The 27,929-nt window shown below is 43.3% G+C and overlaps 1 protein-coding gene across 4 annotated transcripts; it reads right to left on the bottom strand.

Moving 5' to 3' along the window:
- Positions 1-383: 383 nt before the first annotated feature.
- Positions 384-27,929, bottom strand: LOC133128469 (serine/threonine-protein phosphatase 2A 56 kDa regulatory subunit epsilon isoform-like). Of its 4 annotated transcripts, none has more exons than XM_061242007.1 (14): positions 27,488-27,929; positions 16,945-17,108; positions 13,533-13,729; positions 11,905-12,006; positions 10,855-10,947; positions 10,184-10,314; positions 10,033-10,092; positions 9,098-9,206; positions 8,146-8,199; positions 7,896-7,946; positions 7,168-7,287; positions 4,748-4,875; positions 3,102-3,203; positions 384-1,966 (listed from the first exon to the last, which is right to left on the bottom strand). In XM_061242007.1, exons 2-14 carry the CDS (start codon positions 17,099-17,101, stop codon positions 1,867-1,869), a joined length of 1,404 nt encoding a protein of 467 aa, XP_061097991.1. In that variant the 5' UTR covers positions 17,102-17,108; positions 27,488-27,929; the 3' UTR covers positions 384-1,866. The 4 variants fall into 4 exon arrangements, with proteins under 4 accessions (XP_061097991.1, XP_061097994.1, XP_061097995.1 ...); XM_061242010.1 differs by having other exon boundaries at positions 16,945-17,105; XM_061242011.1 differs by lacking the exon at positions 27,488-27,929 and adding an exon at positions 18,943-18,964 and having other exon boundaries at positions 16,945-17,105.

The raw sequence follows: 27,929 nt of genomic DNA, 5'->3' as shown, positions 1-27,929 counted from the left end.
TGTGCAACTAGCCACTGGTCTTAAGAAACCGGATGAACTGGGGTGAGTTACTGGAGCTATGCACTTAAGATCAAGTGCTGAATAACAACACAAGCCAACACACTAACCTGTGGCTCTAGGACCAGGACTGGGGACTTTTCTAAAGAGAGAGTTCAGTGAGCGCCACAGATACATCCTTAACTGGGGAAGATACAATATCAGAACGACTTCAGTACTATATCCACTTGTATAAATTGAGAACGTTCCATGATGTCTTCTTAGTGAATGAAATGTGCATGAAATGAAACCTCAAAATCAAGCACAGACAGCCAGACAGACGGACACACATTTCCTCACCTGAATTTTGAAGTTAGGGCAGGCCCGAAATAAAACCATTTGCCACATTTGCTTTATCACAAAACAGGTTTAATTTAATATTTCTTTATTTTTTAAAATAATTAGATATTTTCATTTATCCAACCCTTTTCTTTTTTTAATTGTATTATGCCTGGGCCATTCTAAAGCACACAGTAAGTCTGAATGGGATCAGAAATGCAGGTGTCACTGTGGTTGAAAATCCTCACAGATCTCCCCCCACACCACTAAAAACATATCCTATGATGAATAGAACTTTAAAAAAAAAGAAAAAAAAAAGAAAAGAACAAAAGCATCAAAAATACCAGAAAGCCTTGTTCCATTACACTCAAGGGGTTCCTATTAAAATATATGCTAAATTACTAAAAGATAGAAGATGTCAGTTTACTGTATTTGATAACAGTGGTATGCAGGTTGTTAATACTGCGATGATCTGAGACAGGTACAGTTTCTGTTCCGCTACACAGAACACAATTACATGAGGAATCGGTCCAGACGTCCATTCATCTCGTTAGATGCCAGGTCGATGACACATGTACCGGAACAAAACCAGTAGGGGGCAGTGGAGAGGGAGAGAGAGAGTGAGAACGCAAGCGGGCAGCTTGGAACCTAAAGGAACCTTGTTCAAAACCACAGTCTTTTTTATGTTTTATGTTTCTGCCAAAGACGTGAACCAAAAACAAAACGTGGGAGAATTTCTTTTTTTCCAATTGTTTATTACGCCTTCCTTCTGACGATCTGCACCATAGCTTCGTAGGCCACTGTCAAGTGATCCAGGGGAGGAAATAGAACTTTTCTTCCTTCTGTTTTATGTCTTATGCTATATTTCCTGAGTCCGAAGGATCTGCAGTAGTTTATGCCATTTACTGGGGGGGGGGGGGGGGGGATTTGGCGAGAGGTCAGATATTTGAACCTCAGGATATTGACGGTGTGTCCACTTGTCAGGGCACCTGAACACATACCTTTCTGGGGGGGGGGGGGGCACTGTGCTGCCCTGGAGTAAGGTGAAATGGATTCACACTTTTGGGGACACCTAGGGTATGGGTATGACATAGTGAGGATTTTTTTTTACCATGGGGTAATGGGAGGACTGGTTGAGGGTGGTGATTGAGGCTGTTAAAACAATCTGTTTTTTTGCATTCAAATCCCCCGCACCCCGCCCCCCGTTTTCTTTTTACAGAGGTTCAAGCCCCACTGTCCAAAGTTTCTTTTCCCCCCTGTACATCACCATTTTGTTTTTTTCTTCCTCTTGTATTAATTTTTTTTCCTTTCTGCATTAAGTATCATTTAGGGGGGGGCGGGCAGGGAAGAAAAACAGTTATTTACAGTGCTGCTGAAATTGAGACAAACGTCAATCTACCATAAAGTAAGTTGCACAATATGGGGTAGAGAGGGAGGGAGTGAAGAGGGCGGGGGGGGGGGGGGGGGGTGAAAGAAAAAAAAAGAACTGCTCCTTCTGATGGTGGTGGGGAGGGGTAGGCGGGGCCGGGCAAGGGGTGGGCAGGGCCAATGTTAAGTGGGGATTATCCCATCGTTCCGCAGGCCCCTCTTCAGCTCCAGGTCTTCCAGCATCTTCCACAGCTCCTCCCTGTCCTTCTCCTTCTTTTTTTCCCTGTATGTGCAGAGAGAGGCTTCAGAATGCGGCAGGAAACCAGTTTTCAAAGGAAATGACAGAGGTTCTGTGGGGACAGGAGACTGGTTAATGTGTGGAGCTGCAATTCACCATCAATCAACGACTGGTACCAACCAATTAAAAATGATTGGTTCTTCATGACTAAATACTGGGATTAGCTCAGTTCAATGAGTCACTGACAATTTAAGGAATGCCCTGTCATTTTTGGATTAAACGTAGAAAAATGACAACTAAAAAAAAGTTGGTGCAGTAGTAGTTCCCCAAACTTTTGTAGGTTGTTTCCACATCTTTACCCTTTGGTTCATCATCTTCATGATAAATCACACATATTGTCAAGACAACAAAATGCGTTACAATTCCTGGCATATAAATTTCCATGAATCTGGTTATCAATGATCCTGAATTGTGCAAAGGAAAATATGTTACGAGTTTGTGCATCCCCCTAGCAAGGTGGAGTCAAATAAAACAAAGGACATGGAGATCATATGGAGTATACTGACAAAGGGGTTTGACGATATGTTCACTGGTGGCTGGTTTTCAGAAATTTTGTACATTGTTTGGAGTATATGGAGTAGTTTAAAGGGGCAAGCACACACAAGTTTCCACCAAAGATACACAGTTTGGCAAGTTACTTATCAACACAATGCAACACTTTGGCCAAGCACTTCATTCAGAATACTGATCGTGTGTGCTTGTGCGGACAGTTAACTAGTTCACAATTAAATGTGCATTTCTTGAGCTCCACGAGTAACATGTTGGTATATTTGGAAAGAGACATTTCTAATGTGAATTGTCGGCGCCTTGATGATTGTATGCAACTTCTATACTCTTCTAACAGTAAGCAAGTGGCCCTATTCAGACAGGGAATCCTTGGACTGTAATCACAGGGAATGTGATGGTTGGACACAAAGTAGTACTTTTCCCAGCAAGGGCTGTTTATGTGGATGGAATATTATATGGAGAATTGTAAGCGTGGCGGGTCTTGTAAGTGATGCTTTCCACAAGTTAGCAGGTACAGTTCGCTGCACCATAGTGAACATTAAAAACCTTACCTTAGCGATAGCCTACAGTAGCTGCAATGAGCACAGAAAAACTTTTCACTGGGGGCTCTTACCGCTGGCGGTCTGACTTGTAGGTCGCCGTGAGCTCGTCGAACAAAACACTGTTCATTTCCATGAACGCTTTCAGTACGTTGTACACTAAAGCCACGATCGCCCTGAAATGGACAAAAGCAAGCAAACAAAGATGAGTGGAAGAAAACAGACTAAAAATAGGCTTGACGCTTTTTTCTTTGCATACAGAATGGTTTGATGAGGCTGTGATAGAACCGGTCCCTCTTAATAGGGACACACAGCCCTTGAGCAAACACAACATACAAACGCAACATGCTAATGCTAAAATGTGGGTTTATGGAAATATGGCTTTTTCCATAACCACAAACAGACCGATGTTTCCCTGAGATTGGACCAAGCACCTGACAACAGGTCAATGAATATCAATGCTGTTGGGCCACTCCATCACAATTCCAGGAGGTTGCATGACAGTACCACTTGGACTTTTTTGTTTTTTTGTTTTTCTGTTGGCAGACAATGACAGCTATAAAATTCCTGAAAATTTGAGCTTTCATCCTTCTTGTTTTGCTGGTAGAGCCATATGTCTCTGTGAAAAACATGTGCCAAGAAATGTGATTTTTACAGGTCCATAACTTTGTAAAGACAAGCCCTACATCTTTGTATGCTGGGGTAATTCGGTATGTAGAATTCACATCTGGCTTTAAAAACTTGCATCTAGTTCTTTTTTTAGGTATTTGCCCCAAAAAATGTTTTTCATTGGGGACCATTTTGGAACAATAGGGGTCATGCCTCCAAACACATTTTCAGTGTAATTCTATATGTGAATGAGTGAAATCTGATGGCATGTTCTCATTGTGTAAAGATAAACACTAATAATATTAGCCCATGGAATATTCAATTTGGCCATTTAGACTCGCCCGGAAAGCAATGTCCGAAATTTCACCTGACCCTCCACTTCCGATATGTTGAAGTTACATAGACAGACAGACAGACAGACCATTACATAACGCTTACAGTGATCAGGGGGAAACTCGCCTCAACCACCACCAATGTGTAGCACCCACCTGGGTGATGCATGGCTGCCATTTTGCGGCAGAACACTCACCAAAGACCATCTGACATCCACGCACAGAATTTGAGGATGGAGGAGCAAAAAGCTGCTGACCTTCTCTTCAATAAAGTTCCTGAACAATTGATCTATTTTCAAGTAGCATTTGAAATGATACCCAAACATGTTTTCTGCGATGAATTATCTGTAGATGATTTTGGGTTTTTCCTTACAAAGTTACAGATGTAAAAATCGTATTTTGTACCGTGACGTGCTTTCACTGTGTCACCTGGCTCTACAGGCAAAAGCTCATGAAGTTCATCACCCAGTGATGACACCTCCTGGAGTTGGCATGGAATGGCCCAGTTAGTCCTTTTGCAGTTAATGCGAGGTAAGCGTTAGAGGAAAGGATCTCGTAAAAGTTACATGCTGTGGGTTTACATCCCAGGTGGAGTCCTATTAATATACCTGAGCACTCCGTAGCAACTTCACTTTGATGGTGTGTGTATGTGTGCATGTTGTTCTAAAGAGATGTTTAAGCAGCATGTCACACTAGTAGGCACTGTGAGAAGACAGCCCTAGTGACTGTGGTGTTGCGTGGTGGTAGCCATGGCGATGTGCGGGTTAGGGCTCACTCACGGGTTCCAGTGTTCTTTGGAGATCCTGTAGAGGCTGGCGAACATGATGGGCAGGATGACGTTGGAGTTCTCCTCGATCAGACTCATGATGTACTCGTTGTTCCAGTAGTACAGGGCCCGCTCTGCTACCTGGGGGCAGGGGCAAGACCTGTATTACTAATCTGAACAGTGAGAGTGATCTGAGCTCATTCCAATCGCATATTTTACACCGCCTTCTTCCTTTTCTAGCTCCTAGCTCCACCCACCAGGTCCGGAAAGGAAGCCAGAAAGGAAGCCGAACATTGTGGAATCAAGAGAACGTGAATTAGGCAGATGGTCCTTGCCCTTTCATATGTCAGATTGAAGCAAGTTACAGACAAGGCAGACAGGGATAGGTGGATCCACAGGTCAATCATTTATACATGACGCTTTGTGACCAAATGCTTCAGCAAAGGATGTGCTCATGCAATCTTCGGGAGCCGTCTCATAGCTCTTTGAAGGAACATTTAATGGATTGCTATTTCTTTAAAGATGCCGGACCTCTATCGATTTCCAGTTAAAGCAAGGAAGAAGGAGATGGGGAAGGATAAAATAAGCGATTGGCATGAGTCCTGATACAGACCTGAAAGTGTGGGCTGATCTCTACAGGAGACTGACCTGAAAGTGTGGGCTGATCTCTACAGGAAACTGACCTGAGTGTGGGCTGATTTCTACAGGAGACTGACCTGAAAGTGTGGGCTGATCTCTACAGGAGACTGACCTGAAAGCGTGGGCTGATCTCTACAGGAGACTGACCTGAAAGTGTGGGCTGATCTCTATAGGAAACTGACCTGAGTGTGGGCTGATCTCTATATGAGACTGACCTGAGTGTGGGCTGATCTCTATATGAGAGTGACCTGAGTGTGGGCTGATCTCTGCAGGAGACTGACCTGAGTGTGGGCTAATCTCTACAGGAGACCGACCTTGAAAGTGTGGGATGATCTCTACAGGAGACTGACCTGAAAGTGTGGGATGATCTCTACAGGAGACTGACCTGAAAGTGTGGGCTGATCTCCGCAGGAGACTGACCTGAAAGTGTGGGCTGATCTCTATAGGAAACTGACCTGAGTGTGGGCTGATCTCTATAGAAAACTGACCTGAGTGTGGGCTGATCTCTGCAGGAGACTGACCTGTAAGTGTGGGCTGATCTCTACAGGAGACTGACCTGAGTGTGGGCTGATCTCTACAGGAGACTGACCTGAAAGTGTGGGCTGATCTCTGCAGGAGACTGACCTGAAAGTGTGGGCTGATCTCTACAGGAGACTGACCTGAAAGTGTGGGCTGATCTCTACAGGAGACTGACCTGAAAGTGTGGGCTGATCTCTACAGGAGACTGACCTGAAAGTGTGGGCTGATCTCTATATGAGACTGACCTGAGTGTGGGGGCTGATCTCTACAGGAGACTGACCTGAAAGTGTGGGCTGATCTCTGCAGGAGACTGACCTGAAAGTGTGGGCTGATCTCTACAGGAGACTGACCTGAAAGTGTGGGCTGATCTCTACAGGAGACTGACCTGAGTGTGGGCTGATCTCTATATGAGAGTGACCTGAGTGTGGGCTGATCTCTGCAGGAGACTGACCTGAGTGTGGGCTAATCTCTACAGGAGACCGACCTTGAAAGTGTGGGATGATCTCTACAGGAGACTGACCTGAAAGTGTGGGATGATCTCTACAGGAGACTGACCTGAAAGTGTGGGATGATCTCTACAGGAGACTGACCTGAAAGTGTGGGCTGATCTCCGCAGGAGACTGACCTGAAAGTGTGGGCTGATCTCTATAGGAAACTGACCTGAGTGTGGGCTGATCTCTATAGAAAACTGACCTGAGTGTGGGCTGATCTCTGCAGGAGACTGACCTGAAAGTGTGGGCTGATCTCTACAGGAGACTGACCTGAGTGTGGGCTGATCTCTACAGGAGACTGACCTGAAAGTGTGGGCTGATCTCTACAGGAGACTGACCTGAAAGTGTGGGCTGATCTCTACAGGAGACTGACCTGAAAGTGTGGGCTGATCTCTATATGAGACTGACCTGAGTGTGGGCTGATCTCTATATGAGAGTGACCTGAGTGTGGGCTAATCTCTACAGGAGACCGACCTTGAAAGTGTGGGATGATCTCTACAGGAGACTGACCTGAAAGTGTGGGATGATCTCTACAGGAGACTGACCTGAAAGTGTGGGCTGATCTCCGCAGGAGACTGACCTGAAAGTGTGGGCTGATCTCTATAGGAAACTGACCTGAGTGTGGGCTGATCTCTATAGAAAACTGACCTGAGTGTGGGCTGATCTCTACAGGAGACTGACCTGAAAGTGTGGGCTGATCTCTACAGGAGACTGACCTGAAAGTGTGGGCTGATCTCTATATGAGACTGACCTGAGTGTGGGCTGATCTCTACAGGAGACTGACCTGAAAATGGGGGCTGGACACACATCGAGAGATCTGCTTGAAGAGGAGCTCCTGGACCTTGATGAACTGCGTTGGCTCGATCACGTCCAGGATCTCCTCCAGCTCCCCCAGGAACATCACCTGAAGTCATGGCAGTGGCAAAACACAACCAGGTCAGGGCACCCAACCAAAGCTGGGCGAGGGCACAAGAGTCAGAAACAGGGCTAAACTGGACCCTGCTACCTGAGCCTGGCGTCAAAGAGCTTGGTCAAATTAATGGAATTAATTTTATTTTAATTTCAGAGAACCTTCAGTGATTACAGTAGAACCTCAGGGACATGTACCTGACCAGAAGGATAACATCATGGTGTCAAAGGAACGGACTACATTTTAAAGAACCTTCAGCAATTACAGTAGAACCTCAGAAATATGTATATCTGAGGTTCTACTGTATTTTTTGTCAACTTTACACCCACATCCCCTAATTTCTGGACACCCTGTTCAGTGCTTCTTTTATGTGAAAAGCACTTCACAAATAAAATGTGCTAATGCTATTCTTATTAATCTAATCTAACAACATTTTACGGTTTCAAATGAACATACAATATGTTATGTATTACTCTACAGGTTTTGAATTGCAGAGCAATAGCTACATGTGCAGACATGAAGAATGCACTGTGTGTATACATGGTCTAGGTGCCTAAGTGCCATCTAGACCATGTGCCTGTGTGTATGTGGGAGAACCTCACCTCTTTCTGACTACAGGTTTTTGGCCAGAACTTTAGCAATCCCCTGATGACCTTAAAAAAACAAGCATGGCACACTCACTGTTAGGATCTCTTTTTGGCTTAGCATCAGAGAAATCAATTGCTCTCATTTAATTTAACATCATGTCCATTTATAAAGCTTGGCATTTCACAGAAGTTGTTTGTAAAAAATACATTTATTGAGACCCAGTGTAACCAAAAAGCTTTAATGGTAAAAAAATAAGGAACTTACTGGTTCTGTTAATACTGGATCCTTCTCCAGGAACTGTACAATACAATATGCCAACTGGAAAAAACAAGAAAGATTAAGAATAGCAAGATAATTAATTGGTATTCAGAGAGGTTAGGGCGAGGTGATAAATCGTAACTACAATAATCAAGTTTTCGAGCATAATAATGAACATGATCACAATGTGGTGTATTTCCTTTCTTTTTTCCTTAAACTATAAAGCTGATGCCGTAGTAAATATCCAAACTTCAGAGGCCATGTCAAATGCTTCTTGGAGAAAAAAAAAACCAAAAAAAAAAACCACATCTATTGGGTGTTGATAAGACAGCCAGGATCGTACAGATCAGCAGCAGGGTCGTACAGCTGCCATGACCATGTGATGCATTTTTGCCATTCACATAGAAGGTGGAAGATGTTTTTTACCTGGAAGCATTTTCCCATGGTGTCTGAAGTTTGTACATTTATCCAAATCAGATATGATTCAAGAAAAGTTAAAGACTAAAGAAAGCCAACATGCTGCATGGCAGAAATAATATGCTTAAAAAAAAAAAACATAAACATTGGTAGACACACACAGAGAGGGAGAGAGAGTGGCTAATGTACAGGACTGGGACCCAGAAGGTGGGTGGTTCAAACCGTGGTATTGCCACGATAAGAACTGCACGGGGTGGACTGACCCCTGCTTAACCTAATCAACTGCAAGTCATTTTGAATAAAAGCGTCAGCTAAATAAGAAATGTATTATTATTATAGGGAGCGAGTAAGAGGGAGGAGGAGAGAGGGGAGGTGAGGAAGAGCAATAGAGGGAAGGCGAGTAAGAGGAAGGTAAGGACAGTGAAAAGGAGAGAAGGAAATATAGACAAGTGTGCAAAAAGACGCACGACAGCGAAAGCGCACGTACGCACTCACGGCAACATAGACACGCGCACACAGTGGCGGACACGCCCGCAGTTACCTGCGCGTGAAAGAGAGACAGACTTCGGACCGTGTGGAGGGGGATCAGCACTTTGACCAGGAACTGCTTGTGCTCCGCCTTCAGTGGGAGGGCAAAGCCGTTGATTATGCTGCGTGAAACAAGAGAGAGGAACGGGGTTTGACCAATCAAAACAGCCAAATCCAGTCACACGCTCCCCGAGGGGCCTCGTTAAAATGCCCAACCAAGCGAACTCCGAGCTGGGACTGAAATATTAACTTACTGTGCATTACACACTTTCCACAAGAATTCTCTGAATTCAATACGCACTTGTAGCGTGCCCACTACTAGTCACAGCGTACAGGCAGGTGTTTTGACGTATGATTGAAAGTGCGGTGTCTGAATATACGCTGTCGGGCTGCATTGTAAGAAGAGGTGGGGACATGGAAGGCATATTTGTTCATCAGGCCAGTCATGGCTGTGGAAGTTCGGGAACCACTGACCTAAACAAACATATGCTCGATTGAACCAACAACCCAGTTACTCCTCCACAGGTGACAGTAGAATTAGTCATAACAGAGGTTATTTTATAGCGCTTGCTGTCATATACATTTATACAGCTGGTTAATCAGTCATTTTTATTTGACTGGGAAAGTCAGCTGACAATCCACTTGTCATTTACAGTGACACCCGGGGAAATAGACCTGGGTATGGCACAGCCAATCAGCAGTTACGAGAATTAGGTGTGCAGAGCCGCTTTTGGAATTTGAACCAGGATGCTGGTGCTAAATACCATTCGACCTTGTAACCATGTGTTCCAAATGCTGGTGCGTGGCTGTGTCGGTCTGTGTGTATGTGATTGCCTCTGTGTGTGTGTGTGTGTGTGTGTGTGTAAATGGGATTTTCTGTGTATGTATGTCATTGTCTGTCTTGCTTTTGTGTCTGAGCACGTGTGTGTGTGCATGATGTATACTTGCCTTCCCAGGATCTCCAGCAGCTCGGCTACCCCGTTGAAGTGCTCGGTTTCATAAACAAAACTGTCAGGAGGGAAGCAGGAGAGACGGTTAGGGAAACACCAGCCCCCAGTGCACAGAGCCACACAGTACTCCAGTACTCGCGTTCCCTTACCGTAGAAAAATATTGTTAATCTGTTTTCGTATAAAAGCCCGCAGCCCCAGGAACTTCCCATAAATTCTGTGTAAGACTGTCTTCAGGTAGTCCCTCTCCCGGGGGTCCTCGCTGTCAAACAGCTCCAAGAGCTGGAGGGGGGCAAGAGACACTGCATTACTGAATCTGCCTGCACCCTACCAACACCCACTCACCTATACCATATACAAACACCCACCCACCTAGACCATATACCAACACCTACCCACCTAGACCACGCACCCATTCACCAACACCCACACTCACCTATACCATATACCAACATCCACGCACCTAGATCATGCACCAATCGACCAACACCCACCCACCTAGACCATATTCCAACTCCTACATATCTAAACCACACACACCACACACACCACACACATCCACCAACATGCCATCAATCAATACGTCCAGACACACTAGGTCAAATACGTAATCATTTTGGATTCAATGCTTTCCTGAGTTTGTTTGGTTTATTTTGGAATCAAGGAAATGCAGAATTCAAAATAATCACGTATTTGGGCATGAAGCACTTCAAACAATGCCTTCCATGCATGAACTGAATCAGCCCTTTCGAGTTATAGAACAATGAAGCCATTTGGTCACAAAGCAGATCATATTAAAATGAATTTCTTGAAACCACTCACCTGTAATACAAATTTCTGGTCTATGTATTTTTTGGCAATGCTTGGCTGGAATTCTTGACTCTCCAAGAATCGTATGAAGAACTCATATACCAGCTGGGAAGATGAAGAGGAGGTAGACCTTTATTTTCAGGACAAAACAACAAACAGCCAATAACATCCATTTTGGTTATAAAACCAATACAATGTGTGCAAGGGCCCCATCACATTAGTTTTCTATTCTGCTGTCTCAGATCTTCCAGCTTCTCAGACATGGCTCTGCAAGGCTTGCTATATTTATGTCCACAAGAGGGCAACATTTTTACCGGTCTTCAGTTACAACTTTGTTTTACAGTGCATTTTTAAAAAGAATATTAATAATACAAAAAGCATATGCAAACATTTGAGAAGGGGGCATAAAAAAGGGAAGTGGGGTATACAGGTATACAGCATGTATAAGCGTGTAGGCTCATTGTCTGTGTAAGTAGCCTGACATCACATTTGGAGGAGTGTGTGTGCTAGTGTCCATTCCCCTGAATTAACAGAGAGGGTGTCCCAGACACAAGCTTGGCATTCAAACCTGGGAAAAAACAGGGCTAAAGGATAATACAGTTGGCTGGGTTTGCCCAGCATTTCAGGTATTAAACGGGCATGCAAATCAGACAGTTGTGTAAGGTCCCAAAAAAGGCCATCTCCGATATAGGAAGGTACCCAACATATCCTGAGAATTTTCCATTTTGTCATTACAAGTTTTGAATTGTAGTTACTAGGTTTTTTAGAAATGTCTGTATTCGACAACCGAGTCAAGCCTTTCATACCAGGATTATTTATTTTGGGTTCATGAGTAAATATAAGGCTTTTTTTTTTTTTTATTATTATTTTTTTTTATTTTACAAATGGGGGTGAAAAAACAAACCAAAAAAAAAACAGGGTTTTCCAAAGTGCAAAAGTTAACAGGAGATACAGAGGGGGCCGGAGTGACAATGTCACAATGCACCTGTATTCAAAACATATGCACACAAATGTCCGTCTATACATAGCTGGAGTCCGCTTCTCCGTTACCCTCCTCCGTACCTGTAAATGTGGCCAGGAGGCCTCGAGCGTGGGTTCGTCCTCTTCCGGGTCGAATTCATTGCTCTCGCTGGGAGGAAGGGTCCGGAATATATTGTAGGACACCTAGGGAGGAGAACAGAGCTGGACATCAGACACGGAGCTGCTGCTATGCCCCCTTGTCCTGGTATGTGTAATCGGGAGAGATTACAAAGAACCTAGCAACCCTAGTGTGGTAAAGCTAAACAGAGTCCTAAAGTTTTGACAGGTTTATGCAGGTCCCATAAGGTGCCTACAATCTAGCTGCAACAGAACCGTTATGCTGTAAATGAAACAAGCAATTTAACAATTTTGGCCTTTGAGTGAACCTCTAAAATGGACATAAACATCACTAAAATGAAAGACATTTATAACTTGATACAGTAGAATAATGATCAATTATCAAAACATTAGTTCCTGTGGTGTTTACAGTAACAGCTAAGTTCAGAGCTTGCAATGTCTCACTGTTTAAAAAGAAAATAAACAAATGGGGAAGCATTACTGCAGTGTTACTGAAACTATCATGTCTGTTCCTGCTTTCTTAGGTTAATGTTAACCCTGCGTTCACGTGGGCTAACACTCCTGTACAGTTAGCTGAATTTACATTTTCTTTCTTGATTTGGAGTGTCCCATAATGTGTGTGCTTTTCACTTTCGAAGCGCAATTGTCATATTTGAATTATTATGCACTTGGAGGAGGTTTCCTTTTTACATTTGCATTTACTTTTTCAGTGCTAATGACGTTTCTTCTCTTGCAGCACATTTCCATTGTTGTGTTTGCAAAAAACACAGACTAACCCTTATCATAACCTTTTCCCAAGCTCTTAGGTACAACCGTAATCTTGCCTCAAGCCCAACAACACCACACAGCCCTGGAGTTCTCATAAATATCAGAATTTTCAATTTACATTAGCAAAAAACAACTTGCTATTTCTATTATTGAATCATCAATTAATTTATTTTGAAAAATTGAAATCCCACTAGTGAAAAGACTTGGATCCTCCAAAATCAGTCTAAGCCTACACCCTTTTCCAATCGCCTAAACATAATGAAACTTGCCAGAATCTGAACCCTTACCATTTTATTCAAGCACACACAGACACACACACAGACACACACACAGACACACACACAGACACAGACACAGACACAGACACACACACAGACACACACACAGCGAGAGCAAGAGCAGGAGTTAGTGTTTCGGTTTCAGAGCTGAGGTAGCCGACCTGCGGCAGGGAGCATTCAGTTCTTTCCGCCTACATGCCAGCCCTCATGCTAAACCCTCAGCATCGGTGTGATGTTGGAAACTGTAAGCACTCCTCCAGCACTGGAGCCTACTGTAAGCCACAGTTCAGGGGACATTGAGAATGCAGACTTTACCATGTTTAAAAACAGCCAAGGTCCATCCCCCCTGGAGTGATGTGGGGTTAAAGGCCTCGCTGAAGGGCCCAACAGCTGATCTTACTGTGGCTACACTGGGGTTTGAACCACTATAGACTCAAAGGCTGCCCCCATGTAAGCCCGCTGAACTGCACCCCTAACATTTTGGGCGTTTCCCGGGCCTTCTTGTGAGGCATTTTAGGAGGCCGATGGTGTGCGCAGGTTCCTCACCATTTTGACGACCTCGGGGTAGGCCTGCTCCGTCAGGTATCCCCGGCTGACTGTGACGTAGTCCACCAGCTCGTTGAGGGTGGAGCGCTTGTACTCCTTCATCTTGAGGTCGGACAGCGTGTCCATGAAGTCGAAGAGCGTGCAGCACTGCTGCAGCTTCTGTAGGAACAGCTCCGGCTGTTCCCCACCCGGGACGTCTGCAGGGGGAGAGATGGAGGGGGGTATGAACATTAAGTTAAGGGGGAGGGGGAGGGGGAGAGATCGGTGCAGTGAGTTATTCTCCGATCCCAAAATTAAAGGGGGACGTGAGGTGAGTGTAGGGTGGCCAAGTTCGGTGTTGGGTGCCACAACCAAATTATTGACCATCAAGAGAAAACAATCATGATTGCTACAGATGGTTGTTAAAATGATCAGTGATCATCTCAACTCTCACCATGACAACAGGGCACCACAAGTGTGGAGCGTGGTTGAGCATACCAGGGCTTCTAACCTGAAGGGTGCCGGATCAATCCTGCCATCACATCCTACCTTAAAGCAACAGTTCTTAACCTGAACACAGTGTATGTCGCCATGGATACATGCAATGAAAGTGAGCTGATAAAATGAAGGCCTGCAGGACAAAAGCTGGACTGCAAGTAGAGGGTAAAAAGTAGGGTCGTACTCCTTACAGTAAGCAGTCAGCTGACAATGAGTTCTCAATGGCGAATTCAACAGGTATTTTAATGGCCTCAAAAGGAAACAACAATGTTAAAAGTAGCAAGCTACAGTGAGCCATTATTCATTGGACAGTGACACATTTTTTGTTATTTTGTTTCTGTACTCTAGCTCTTTGAGTTTGAAAGGATATGACAATGAGAAATGCAGACTGTCAGCTTCAATTTGAAGCTATTTTCATTAATATCAGATGAACCGTTTAGAAATGACAGCACCATTTGTACATGGTTACCCCATTTTAAGGTACTACAAGTATTTTTGAATTGGCTTCACAGATGTGTTTCGTTAGGGAGGTGTATTCCTTTCCTGTCGTTAGTGAATGCAGAAGAGTTTTTTTTATTTAAATTGCCTTTGGCGATCGTTGTTGAGTGTGACAAAATGAGGAAGACAGCAGTGTCGATGCAAATTAAGCTGGCCGTCATAAGGCTCAGAAATGAAAATCAATCAATCAGGAACATTGTAAAAACCCGGGGCATGGCCAAGTCAACAGTTTGCTTCATTATTAACAAGAAAAAAACAACTGGTGAACTCAATTATGTCAAAAGACAAGGTAGACCACTGTGGTGGATGCCCAGAGAATACTCTCTATGGTGAAGAAAACCCCCATGTCAAGCAGACCAGGGGCCAAATTTATAAAACTGTGCTTAGGATTCACGTCAAAAGGTTGCGTAAGCATGAAACCTAGGACGTGCGTACGCAAAAAAATATTCTGATTTATAAAACAGTGCATACGCACGTCCCACGCCAGTTTTCCTTTATAAATCACAATCAACTCTAAGTGTGGCGCAACTTTGCCAGCTTCATGTCCCGCCCACAGTTGCCTATAAATAGGCAGTGAAACACCCCTAATGAATATGCATTTCACGAAGACGACAATGGCAAAAGCTGAAAAGAAGGCCAAGAAAAGGGATTTCAGCTATTTGATTGCCTCTGAAAAGCTACAGGTGTGGGAATTATCCTGATTGATTGTAAATGACGAACATGTTATTTGTCTAGCACCATTGAAAACACAGTTACAAAATTAAGAGATAAAACGAACAAAAATGTATAACAATAAACACATTATAGAACATAATATATGAATATGATAACAATATATGAAACTATGCTCGTATCTGCCCGACTGACGCATTGTAAACGGCATCAGTGCAGCGCAATTTGTCCGACTGTTCACCATATTATTTATGAGAATACATTTAATAACATTAAGTATTGTTTAACACTTTGTCTACATATTTCAGGGATTATTTTACAAAAACATCTCCGTTTATATTTATCATCCTAAATCATATTTTTTGGGCACTCCAGGGAGCATCAATCAAACAGCTGTTTGTTTATTCGTTGTTTGCAAATTAACTCTTCGTATATGATACGTGAGAGGTAATATTTCATTACATTACATTACATTGCCTGGCATTTAGCAGACGCTCTTATCCAGAGCGACGTACAACAAAGTGCAAATTAAACACAAGAACAAGTGCAAAGAGGACCTGAGAGGACAGTATAGTTCCGAGTCCTAGTGTAAACATGCAGAAAATCAGAACCCTTTAAGAGTACAATCAACAACAATCAATTTCGATTTATTTTACACAGTGGTATGTCGTATATCATTTTCGACTTCTCTCGTCGCCAAATGTTGTGTTGCACTTAGGAAGGGAGAGAACCCGTATAGCGAGATTCAACAATACAACACTTTAATAAGTATATCAGGGACGACGCACATCCTTACGGCAGCCATACCCAGCCACAACTCCCGGCAAATCTTTATACCTTTTTATATCCTGTTTCACTTCCCGTTTTCCTGGTCTTACGTCACGAGCATTAAAGGCACAGTTTCTCATTTCTCCAGTTAATGTGCGTACGCATGGGTCAGAGTTTCCGTGGAGAACCGCACATTTTCCCGTCAAGTTTGTTTTTTATAAATGCCAAAGTTTGCTTAGAAAGTGGCGTACGCATTCTTTTGTGCCTATGCAACGTTTATAAATGAGGCCCCAGGAAAGAAACTTTGGTCCCAACACTAATCCGAACATCTGACCTCACATGGAAAATGGAGGTTTGACAGCAGCATTTTGAACAGATCCGACTTCAGACTGAGCCTGCGCAGAGCAATTGGCTGTCTACAAGTTCCCTGGGAGGGTTAAAGCGAGCATGAAGTTCAGCGGCTCTTGGCTCATTCACACAGCAACAGCGGCATTCTGTTCTGCTTTTTATCATGGCTTCGGACCCATGACTGAAGAGAGGCGGTTCGATCCCTCCCTGTTCACGCTCGCTGTAGGCCAGAAGGCCGTGAAAGATGTTACAGGAACAAGCCTGCGTTTGCCAGCTGGGTTTGGTGGAAAAGAACCATGACAATATACCATTAGAGGTGTAAATGAGTGGTATTAGACCGTTTCTCTCGGTTAGTTTGATCAGCAGTCGTATGGAACAGGCACACGCGCTATGACGGTTAGTGGGTGGCCTCTCAGCACCACGGAGAATGACGTGTTGCCATGACAGCGATGTGCCTCTTCTCAAAACAGTCTAAACATGGCTCGATGGTCACAGTTGCCAGGTTGCACCGTGTCGGAGGGACATTGATAATTTCCAGGAATTAGGATTTAAAAAAATAAATAAATGAAATAAATAAAATAAATGAAATAAATACAATGAAAGTTTCAGGCGAGGGTTTTCTTTTTTTGAATGGGGAGGGGGGTCTTACCTTTGAGCAGTGGCAGAGGGGTAAGCTCGATGGGTTTGCCCTGAGATCGGAACTGAGAGGAACTCTGTGACCGCTTCTGTTTGGCCTTCCTGACAGATTTCCGGGAAAATCCATCTACTTTGTCCACTGATGGAGGTGTTGTGGCTGCTGAGGACATAGCCCTGCTGAGGGGGGAAGGGAGGAGGAAAGAAGAATTGGACAGGCAGTGAGAGACAAGTCAGAACCTTCCAACATTAGCACACACAAGCAGCAGGCCAGAGAACAGCCACAGGAGTAAATGCAGTCCTTGGGGCACTGATTATCACCTTATACTTCCTACACGTTGTAAGCTTCCTGACAACACGTTACATAATTATTCAGCTGGGCAGAAAACCTAAAGCTGGTTTGGTGTTCGGTTCAATAGAGTAGCTCAGGTTAAACACCTGCCTCAATGGGCTCACCAGATGGGCTCACCGAACCCTCAACAGTCCTTCTCCACCTGAACCTCCAACAGTCCTTCTTCACTGAAGTCAAAGTACAGAGTAATGTTTGTTGTAAATTATGCCGCAGAACAGGGGCAACAAAGAAAATATATTTTGCACCATCTCAAACAGTACCATCATGTCGCTTGTTGTAATATTTTGGAGGTCACACAGTTTGAGTTTGAGTGACCACCAAAGTATTACAATAAGCCTTACAAAAAAACAAAAAAAAAAATGACACGATGCGCAAGCCAAGTGCATTAGGATTGCCTTGCTAAAGACATACAGTTCATCAGCACTGTGGAAAAGATTCACAAGGCTTATACAGGTTCTATGTTTGAGAAATCATGTTCTATTTTTGAAAAATCATGTTTATCTTCAATTTAATGTACATGTATTCTAAATTTGACTCGAAAGGATTCACTGTAGTTTGTTATGCATATAATGTATGTTAAGTCAGAAGCAGAAATTAACTATTTAAATTACAATTCAATATATGTTGGCTTTTATGATCATTATCAACTGAAAAAGTAGCCTACATCATAAAATTTTGGGTCATATCGCCTAGTGCCATACACCCAATGATACATAACAAACCCAACATTGCATTGAGATACGCCCCCACATTGGCAAGTCCTCAACACTCCACAAAAGTAATCCACCTGTAGGCTGCAACTGAAGGCCAAGAGAACGCACTGGGGACTGCGTCAAATGACAAGGGTCTGCGTGCTAACTATTCTAGTCCGCGCAACCGCATGAAGTCAGAAGGGATTGACTACAGTTGTTACGCATGGTCTGGCCTTCAGTAAAATCTCTCCAAAGAGGACAATCGACACAGCAAAGGCAGAACCATAGGGGGAACATTTTATGGCCACCTAGGAGGCAAATAATAAAATAAAAAAAGACACTGCAAAACTCAATTATGGATGCCAAACACTGCTAGGTTTACATAACACACTTAGATGCAGTACGTGAGTGAAATGCATATCAAATTGCTGAGACACATTGAGAATGAAACCACGGCTGAGATAACGTGATGCACTGCTGAAGCAGGACTTCGGACAGCGTTTACCATTCTAGTCCTGCCATAACTTTGCGGTAATTGGCCAATAAAATTCCATGGCAGTGTGTACACCCTGTTATTCACCCTAGCATTTCCAGGGAAATAAATGTCCTGAAGCTGTCATAACTACATCTACGCTGATCTTGAGAACACATATAGATGCCATGTGTTGTATTTTTGACCACCAGGGTTTCATATGATTGATAAATAATAAACACCACCAGGGTTTCAGATCATTGATAAATAATAAACACCACTGCAACCCCTGAGAAAGGTGCTAAACAAATAATTACTATTATTTTTATAAACTTAAGAATTTTGTTCTGAATACAAGTTAAGATTACCAATGTTCAAAGGGTTAAAGCATTTGAAAGATTTGTGTGACTGGTGTCTGAAGATGACACCGTGCTGAATGAGCCTCACAGAAGAGAGATAAGCTGACAGTGAACCGTGAAAGTCCACCTTAGCCCTCACCGTAATCACCAGCCCAAATCAGCAGGCTGCTCAGCGGAATGGCTGCTCCCGTGTCAGAGCTGCGGGGTTCCCACAACAAAGGGCTTCCAAATGCAGGCGGCCCGGTGAGCACCTTCTCCAGGTGGAACCAAGTGGACGGGGTTGCACTGGACCTCACCTTCCCAAGAATGCAGACCTGGGTCAAATACCCAATTGTTTTGGATTCGCTTTTCTACACTTCTCTGAGCTTGTCTGGTGTACTGGAGCCTATGAAATTGCTCTCAAAAAGTCCAAATCCCCCATAAAAATGTGTATGGTTGCCTGGTGAAAAAGACAGTAAGATTTCCTTCGTAAGAAAGGCTTCCGATGATTTTCCGTGTTCGGCACACAAATGGCTGTAGTGTCACTGACCATTCATCTGCTGTGACTTGTTTCAGAAACGCGGTGATCTTGTCTAAACACTCGGTTGGAAAAGTAGCAACGGCTCTCTGCTTCAGATCAGATAAACTCAAGCAGTGCCTCAGAGAATAGAGACCCTGTGATGAGGGGGAAGCTGAACCACAGATTAAATCACTGCACTCTTAAGGTTAGGCTACCAGCAGTGGGTGGATGAAGGCCGATTTATGCTTCCGTGACAAAGTCTCTGCTACGTGTCCGCGGAGAAAGAATGTAAATTCAACAGTGTTGTCCCGCACCTGCAGATTTTTGTATGGTTGCAGATTCCCATCAGAGGTGCAGCGCAGCCGTGATTGGTTGACTGAAATTAAGACAAAGGGTTGCTATGTCGAGGATAATGTTTTACAAAGTAACAAAGTGCAAACTCTCTCTGAACTACAAATGAAAAGCGTGATCGGAAACAGTGCTGCACACCAGAAGCATAAATCAGCCACAGCCTATAATCTCACAGTCACAGGACATGCAACTGACCAACAGAATTCTGTACAGTGTCCAGGGCTGGGCAATAAACCGTAACAATAATTATCTAATATTTCTTGAGTGCAATATCCATCGCCATTGCGTGGTGTGTAGGCTTTCTTTTTGTCCACTTTCCTGCATTGCGTAATCTATTGCAAGGTTTTTCTTGGATCAAAATGAACCTTACTTAAATTTAATTTATTTAATTTATTCTACAGGACTTATATGAAAAGATAAAATTGAACTGTAATTTGTAAATTGTAAATTACAGGACATATATTGGGCAGAGCGGACTGATCATGCACTTCGGTTGTGCCTTACCTGTTGCACAGTGCAGATTTCGATACAGCACCGCAGTGCAATGCTTGTAGTTGTACCATGTTTTTTCGTACGGACATCGGACACCAGGCAATCGAGGTGAATGTAAATTCTCTTAGCAGGAAAAGCCCTGTATTGGATGCAGACATGACAGCTGGCCAGTAACATGGCTATGCATTTATGGAGATTCCATGCAACAAAAAGGCATTACATGACCACATGAAAGCTGCATGGCCTTGCTTCAGTCACATTACTACCGGCCAGATGCGAGTGCTGATGTTTTTTTTTTCCCCAGAAAGCATTTCACATGACCTCTGAAGTTTGAAAGTCTGCAGCACACCGGGTATGATTAAACAGGAAAAAAAAGAAAAAAGCAAGCAGGTAATAATCATTATGGCATTAAAATAAATAATTGATAATTATCCTCAAATGTTACCGCCCAGCCTGACACTTCTGCACTTTCACCAAACACAAGGGAGCCAAGCCCGAGAACACGTATAGGGAGGAAATGTAAACACAGACCTGCAGGCTAGTGTGTATTCAAATCTATACAAAGCAACACGGCCGCAAAATCCAGGTTCTACATTAAGGTCGCTTCACCATGGGAGAAAAGCAGGAGGGGGGGGGGGGATGGAGAGGACAGAAAGAGATGGAGAGATAAGTAGTGAAAGGGAAAAGAAAAAGGGTGGACAAGAAAGAGCAGGGTAGAAAGGATGAATCAGAAGAAAGAAAGAAGGGGTGAATAGAAAGAAAAAAGAAATGCACATGCAGAAAGAATGAGACCATGAACAAAGCTGCCACACAATTCCAGCTTTCAACAAGCAATCTGCTTTCACTTTTGCAAGGTAGACACTAATCTGATATGAACGTTTTTGAACAGTTCTCATCAGAGTGAAATATGCCACCGCAATTGTCAAACTGCTTATTTCCTTATTTTCAAAAGCAAATAAACCATGATCACCATTTCAATGAGGCACTGAAATTAACAGGCATTAGACGACAATTGGACCAGTTGCCACCCACTGTGTATGTGTAAATTACACCATCCACTCTTGATTAGAGTACATTATGCAGGACCATTACCATTTGTTCGAGTGTGAAATAGGTGCTGATTTGTGTAAATAAAATATTCAACAAAAAAAAAAAAGTGTAGGTCGACACCGCAGCCACTTGCATTGCTAAGTGATGAGCTACTTGTGTGAACAGAATGCCAGTACTAGACCAAAACTGGTAGCTTATACACTGTGTACACTGAACACCTTGCAGGTCTATTTAGTTATAATACGTTATATTATGGATATTGCACAGTGTTTAGGCTACTACACAATTTCCCCCTGCACAATCCCTGTTTCTAAAGAAAGAGACATTGCCAAATAAATTCCTTTATATCTAGGCTGGGAGCTTTGTGCATGCAGTTTGCATGTTCTCACCATGGGTTACCTCCGGGTTCTCTGATTTCCTCCCACAATCCAAAGACATAACAGGTCAGGCTAATTGGAGTGAAGGTGTATTCCTGTCCAAGGTGTATTCCTGTCTTTCGCACAATGCATGCTGGGATAGGCTCCAGCTCCCCCTGGCAACCCTGACCAGGAATAAGCAGGTAAGATAATGGATGGATGAAGTTAGCCTTAAATGGGATGAAGAGCATTGCGTTGGTGGTTCAACTTTTTCAGAAAGCAGAAGATATGCCTTGTCCAGGCGAGTGGCATTGCAGTCTCCCGATGCAGATGGCATCGAGTTGGGAAGCAGCCCATCCAGAGCCCGAACGCATCTAGGGAGAGATGCAGAAGGGGGTGGAGAACTTGCCAAGGGAGCTGGTTTCGCTCCTCAGAATTCCCCAAACACACCACAAAGGAACCTGCTCTTTGCGGACATGTACTGGGAGTATCAAGTTAACATCTTGCTCAGAAATTAAGTTTGCAAAGCAGCCTAGCCCAAGGCCAATGCCAATCACCACTGTCAACAGCAACTGGAGAAGGAGGTTTCATTTCAGTTTAATAGTTACTGTTTACAACAGCTGCATTCTGCAGATTACCTATTCCCCAACACAATATACAGACACCTAAAAAGAGCGCAGTGCCAGAAGTTGCAGCTAGGCTACTTCCCATAGTGGAAAATGGTGGAAATGCTGGGTCATATGCTCGGTCACTTTTCAAACATCCCTGTTGCCAAGGAAGTGGAAATTGTCAAATAAATTGCCTTATATCTAATTAATTTTGAATCTGACCTCCATAGCAAGACAACATGATTTGGTCATTTAAGCGGGAATAATTGAGTCTCTGATATGACCGAGGGGTCATTTGAGAAGAGGATGATTTAACGGATGACGCAGAAAGGGAAAGCTGGCAGAGACTAGACGGTGATACTGCAACTGTACACCAGCCCAGCATTTCAGTCAAAGTCAAACAGCACGCATGCCATCCCCTCTGAAGCACTGCAGGACTCATGCTATATTCTCAAAGAGCGAGGAAGTATGCAGAGAACTTGAGTGAAACTGCATTGGTCGCATTCCTCTCAACCGGAGGGCTTGTTCACTTTCACCACTCTCTCCTTAGTTCATCCTTGTTTAAGCCTGCCTCTAGAAAGGTTTCGGGGTTGCATACCGCAGGAGGGAAAAATGACAAAAATGCTAGAATACTTCTCATCGGGTCCAGAAGTCGGGGTCTTTGTGTCAGTTTTCCCTCACCAAACTATTAGGACCCAGACAAGACTTTACTCTGCCTTTGCTTATCAGGCTATAAGGCCCCATGATTTTGACACCAGGGCAGAAAGCACTGCTGAGACACGATGGAGTTGATATGTTGCACAGGATATGCGCAACTTTATCGAATGCATGAAGCTTCTATGGAGGATGTATGATGGCCCATGAAGAAAGTTACGCCATTGTTGAAATTTGCCACCAGGGTACAGTTTAGAAACAAAGGGTCTCTGCCATGCTGAAAACAACAATGACAGCAATGACTGGGCGAATATGCCGTTTGATGGAGAAAAGACATCACTGAATTCTGCAGTTTGCACATACACACATTCATGCCAACATCTTTGTTCATTGATTGCACCCGATCACTACTGAACTGCATACGTGTAATCAATATATTTTCACAAACTGGTGTATGCATGCTCCACGACCGGTCACTGGGTACAGACGAGCTTCAGAGCTCATTTTGAATGCCAAGGGCCTGGCAGGGATCATCAGCTTTGGCCCTCGAATCCAAATCCAGCCCTAGTTCTTTTCTCCCAGGTGACCAGACTGTCTTCACACCTGACTCCCAAGTAAAGGGAGAGTGGAAAACCAGCAGGTCTCTGCCCTCTAGGACCGTCAGTTCACCACCCACCCACCGCTACTTTTTGTACTTAAGATAACCATGGCCATAAGGAGAATTTGAAAGAGTACCCATTTCAGTTAGGAAATGATGGTTACTTGGTGTGACATGGCATTGAAACAACCATGGAGCACCAACAAGATGAAAGTACAAAGCCCTGCACAGAAGCTCGGCCGTAAAGAAGGATGGGGAGTCAGTAGTACAAGGTTCGCGAGGTGTTTAATCACAGATATCAACATAGAAATGCTAATGCATGTAGGGTCAACCGTAATGACAAACCAAAAGGTACCATGGTCTATTCCAGCCGAACTTTGCCAGGATATGCTTCTGCCCAAGCAAACTGTTAAATCTTATTGATGCACTTACTCTCAAGTCAAGCTTTGATTCACAAAATGCAACTTTGACACGTGACTGTCGGCAGCACTTCCAACGCTGACGGAGGCGGCCTATATACGGCCACACATGCAGAGTGCGTCATGTGGAAAAGCATGTGAGAAGCAAGACACGTTTGACACTTTCACTCTAGACACATAGAGCCAAAATGGCAGGGAAGAACAGGGAACAGACAGTTTGGCATTCAGTCTGTTGGAATGTCAAAGTCAAGGGTGGCTTGGTGTTTTGCTGTGCATGGGATGATAATTCCACATTTAAAAAATGGAAAAGAGTCCAGTTAGAACCAAAGCTAGTCAGACCACTTGAGAAAGAATCGAACAATCTAAACAGCCACATAATCATCACCATGACACCATTGCTTCAACTGACCATAGCTGAACAAAAAGATTGATGCACAGTACATAGAAAATGTACCACCTTATTCACGTTGCCTTTGTTTGGAACGATCAAAACATCCATTCAATGATAGTTTGTTTGGTTCACTTGTATAGAAATATAGCATGCGCTACCAAGGCCCAGTATATTCAAGCACTGGTTTGGATCTTGAAGGCTGAGCCCCTTACTGCAACTAGAAGTGGAAGTCAGTGGGAAATCAGTGGGATCATATTTAGCCAAAAAAGCTAGGGTTCACAATTATTTCCCTTTATAAAAGATTAGGAAAGGGTTAGGGGAGTATTCAGATTTCAAGGATCTATAGACACAGAACCTGCCTCTAGAAATGTTGTTTTACACAGGACTTAGATGCGAAGCTTCCCCACCAGATCTGAACATGCAGGTTTAGATACGATCTAGATATGCATCTAGATATCTTTCCTCACTAATCTTTCCAACTGGATCTTAAATCTGAGCTTATTCCCAAGATCTCCGGCTTTCCATGGGACCAAGACATGGTGCTATGGGCATCAGCGAAAAAGAGTATTTTCTCAGATGAGGAATTTTATGCTGAAATTGAACTGAATTAGAATGCAGCCTAATTGTAAAGCTAACTAACAAACAAAGAACATCCATACCTTCCAAACAAAATAAAATACAAATAAATAAATAACTGGACAAACAAGCCATGGGCACCTCACCTCATCTGCATTGCAGACTACTGATTTTTGAAGTGCACCAGAACAAACACAAACTTCTGAAACACCACTGAGGGATTTTGGCCCAAGTGCTGAAAATTCAGCTTCCAAGATTAAGTAATAAAATAACCAAACTCCTTTTTTCTGTACGTAATGAGGCCTGTATTCTAACAGTCATAGAGCAAATTATTTTAGGTGAAATTCTAGGACTGTCCTTCAATATTGATGAGAATATGTTTTTTTCTCATTACATTCATTTTGCATGTGCTATTATCCAAAGTAACTGAAGAGAACATGAGCGCATCCATCAACCCAAGTTTAGCAACATTTGCTGATCAGTGAGCATCATTAAATTACTAGCCAAATGCAGGCTAGGTAATCTCAATATCAGAAAATTAAAATAATGGGACATTCAGTGCACCATCCTTATGAGATTATAGTTTGAAGTTAGGCTTGATCTAGACTGGATCTGCCAGTATGGTTTCTTTTGCTTTCAGAATGGCTTGCCACAACATTTGCAATTTTTGCATTAAGAATAGAGTGCTACAAACTCCATTACATTCACTTCCACCAAAATACAAGCATTTGTCTGGTCTGGCTTTCTTTGGTGCATGTCAATGAAAACACCATTTTACACCAATTTAGCAGCATTTCTTATATGTAGAAGACAGAAAATGCCTGTTGGATAAGCAATTCTCCAAAGAAACCACTTGCATATGCAGGCATTATTCCTCTTTTTCAGTATTTACATTCCTGCTAACAGTGCCTACACACATTGTTGTGTTTTCATACTTAACTAATTATGATCTTGCTTGCTAACTCAGTGTATTATGTCCACTTGTTTTACTCAACATACTGTATCAACATCCAAATCATTTCACTTCACATAGCCTAATGCAATTGTACTCATCTTCCCTGCCAATTGGTCAACACCAGCATATGTAAACAACACTCACTGAATCACATGGAAATGCCCACATTTGGACATTTATCCCACATTTCCACATGGAATGATTAACAGCTTAAACCTTATACATTCTGCACTGGGCCTGCATGACCCACCACATGACATCCAAATGCAGTCAGATTTACTGACTGTCATTTGTACAATCAGTGATTGCCCATTCACATCTGATGACTGGAAGGCGCATAACAGTTCCAGAAATTAAGTCACACAGAATGTGCGGTTTATATTAACTGCGCACTTTATCTTAAGCATGAAAGTAGACTGCCTAAATTCACTGATGCGTTTGACGGGTGGCCAACATTACAAAACAAAAGACAAGAAAGCTCCCAGAAACAAGACAGAACAACATTTGCCCTAAACTAGCTACCCATAATAGCCACCACACATCATCCTGTGAGCCTGCATGAAAGTGGCGGGTGACAAGAACAGGTGTGCACTTACAATCCCGCTCTAATCGAAAGACAATGTTTCATAACGTTATCCAGCTAGAGCTGCTGACTACTTAACGTTATATAAATGGCAGTTCCGTGGACGACAATATCAACAGTTGCATGTACAAGGTAACGTTAGCCAAATAAGATAGCTAGCACATTGCATTGCGTCCTGTACTGTCAGCAAAGCGAGCATACATTACATGTATTTGGCTTAATCATAAATCCCAAAACGGTTATCACCTTATCACAATTTATATACATTTAGCCATGTGCTAGCACCCTAGCCATCTCAAAAGTGTTATAACGTTACCAGCTATGTTAAGAAACATTAACAACGGTAAACAAGAGATAGCTGTCAAGAAAACATAATCCCCTTACACATTCTCATACTGCTAATCAACATAACAGGCGACGCAGCTATCTTATTGTGCACGATAGCTGGCAAACGTGGCTATCATCCCAACCCGACAGAGGCGTTTGACAATATCAGAGGATAGCTACAATACAAGTCATATTTAGCTAAAAGAAGTTACGCCGTGCAAGAAAAATCGGTTTTTGCAGCTTACTGGCGAACTGTAGCTACATGCACCTCATACTATTTCAAATTGCTAGCTAGCTAGGTGCCATGCTAACAGCTCAGCCAACTTTGCAAACCAGCAAGTAACGTTACTAACATTACCACTTTCGCCGGGACCGGAGCAGGCTAGAACAGTAATGTTACCCCGCTATCTTCTCAAAACGGTTCGAACGGTTAGATAAACGGCTATGGTTAGCTAAGGCCTCAGTCCACCAGTTGGCTCGGTTGCAAGATAGCATAAAATGCTGTTCAGTGCAGCCATGGTTTACTAGCATATCCAGCTAGCTAATGTTCTGGCTAACAAGCTAACAAACCTCAGTAGCCACATCCTTAGCTAGATAAGCAAGTTAGCTAGCAAACGTTAAAGTCCACTTGCAAGAGCAAATAACCAACTTAAAATTCTAAGTGTGAATATGTTAACAGAGCAACTGACGAAGATTGCACACATTTTCACAATTAGCTAGCTAAGAGTTCACTTGCCAGCTAGCTAGCTAGCTAGCTAACTTGCCACCGAGTGCGTACGTTACACAAACATAACTGAATATAAGCGCTTCAGAACTTGCAATTACCTTGTTCCGTGTTACGGTGTGGGGTTGGTGACTGTTTAGCTAGTTAGCTAACAGTGGTTAAACTTGTTTTAAGTTTTTGATCAATTAGCTAGCCTCTCCTTGCCGCAAACAGCAGGAAAAAGCCAGCCAGCTAACTTGGCCTTTTACAGACAGCCAAACCCACGGCACCCTTCTGCTAGCTACAATAGCTAGCCACCTTCTAAGGATATAATCCTCCGAGTCCCATTAATAACGGTGTATGGATTTTTGTAGAAGAAGCGAGGTGAACCACATTCCCTGATTGTTGAAGCAATCGCCTTCTCGTGGTGCTTCCCTCTCTTTTCCGGCTATTTTTATTTTTCCTCTTCTCACTATTTTGGGGCAATCTCTTTTCCCCCCTATTGTCAATATTGCTGGGCTGAGTCCATGGCACACATAACATAAGCGCACACTACCGTGTTAT

Source organism: Conger conger, chromosome 5, assembly GCF_963514075.1.
Source record: "Conger conger chromosome 5, fConCon1.1, whole genome shotgun sequence".
Classification (NCBI taxonomy): Eukaryota; Metazoa; Chordata; class Actinopteri; order Anguilliformes; family Congridae; genus Conger; species Conger conger.
This window is presented reverse-complemented; position numbering and strand designations above follow the sequence as displayed.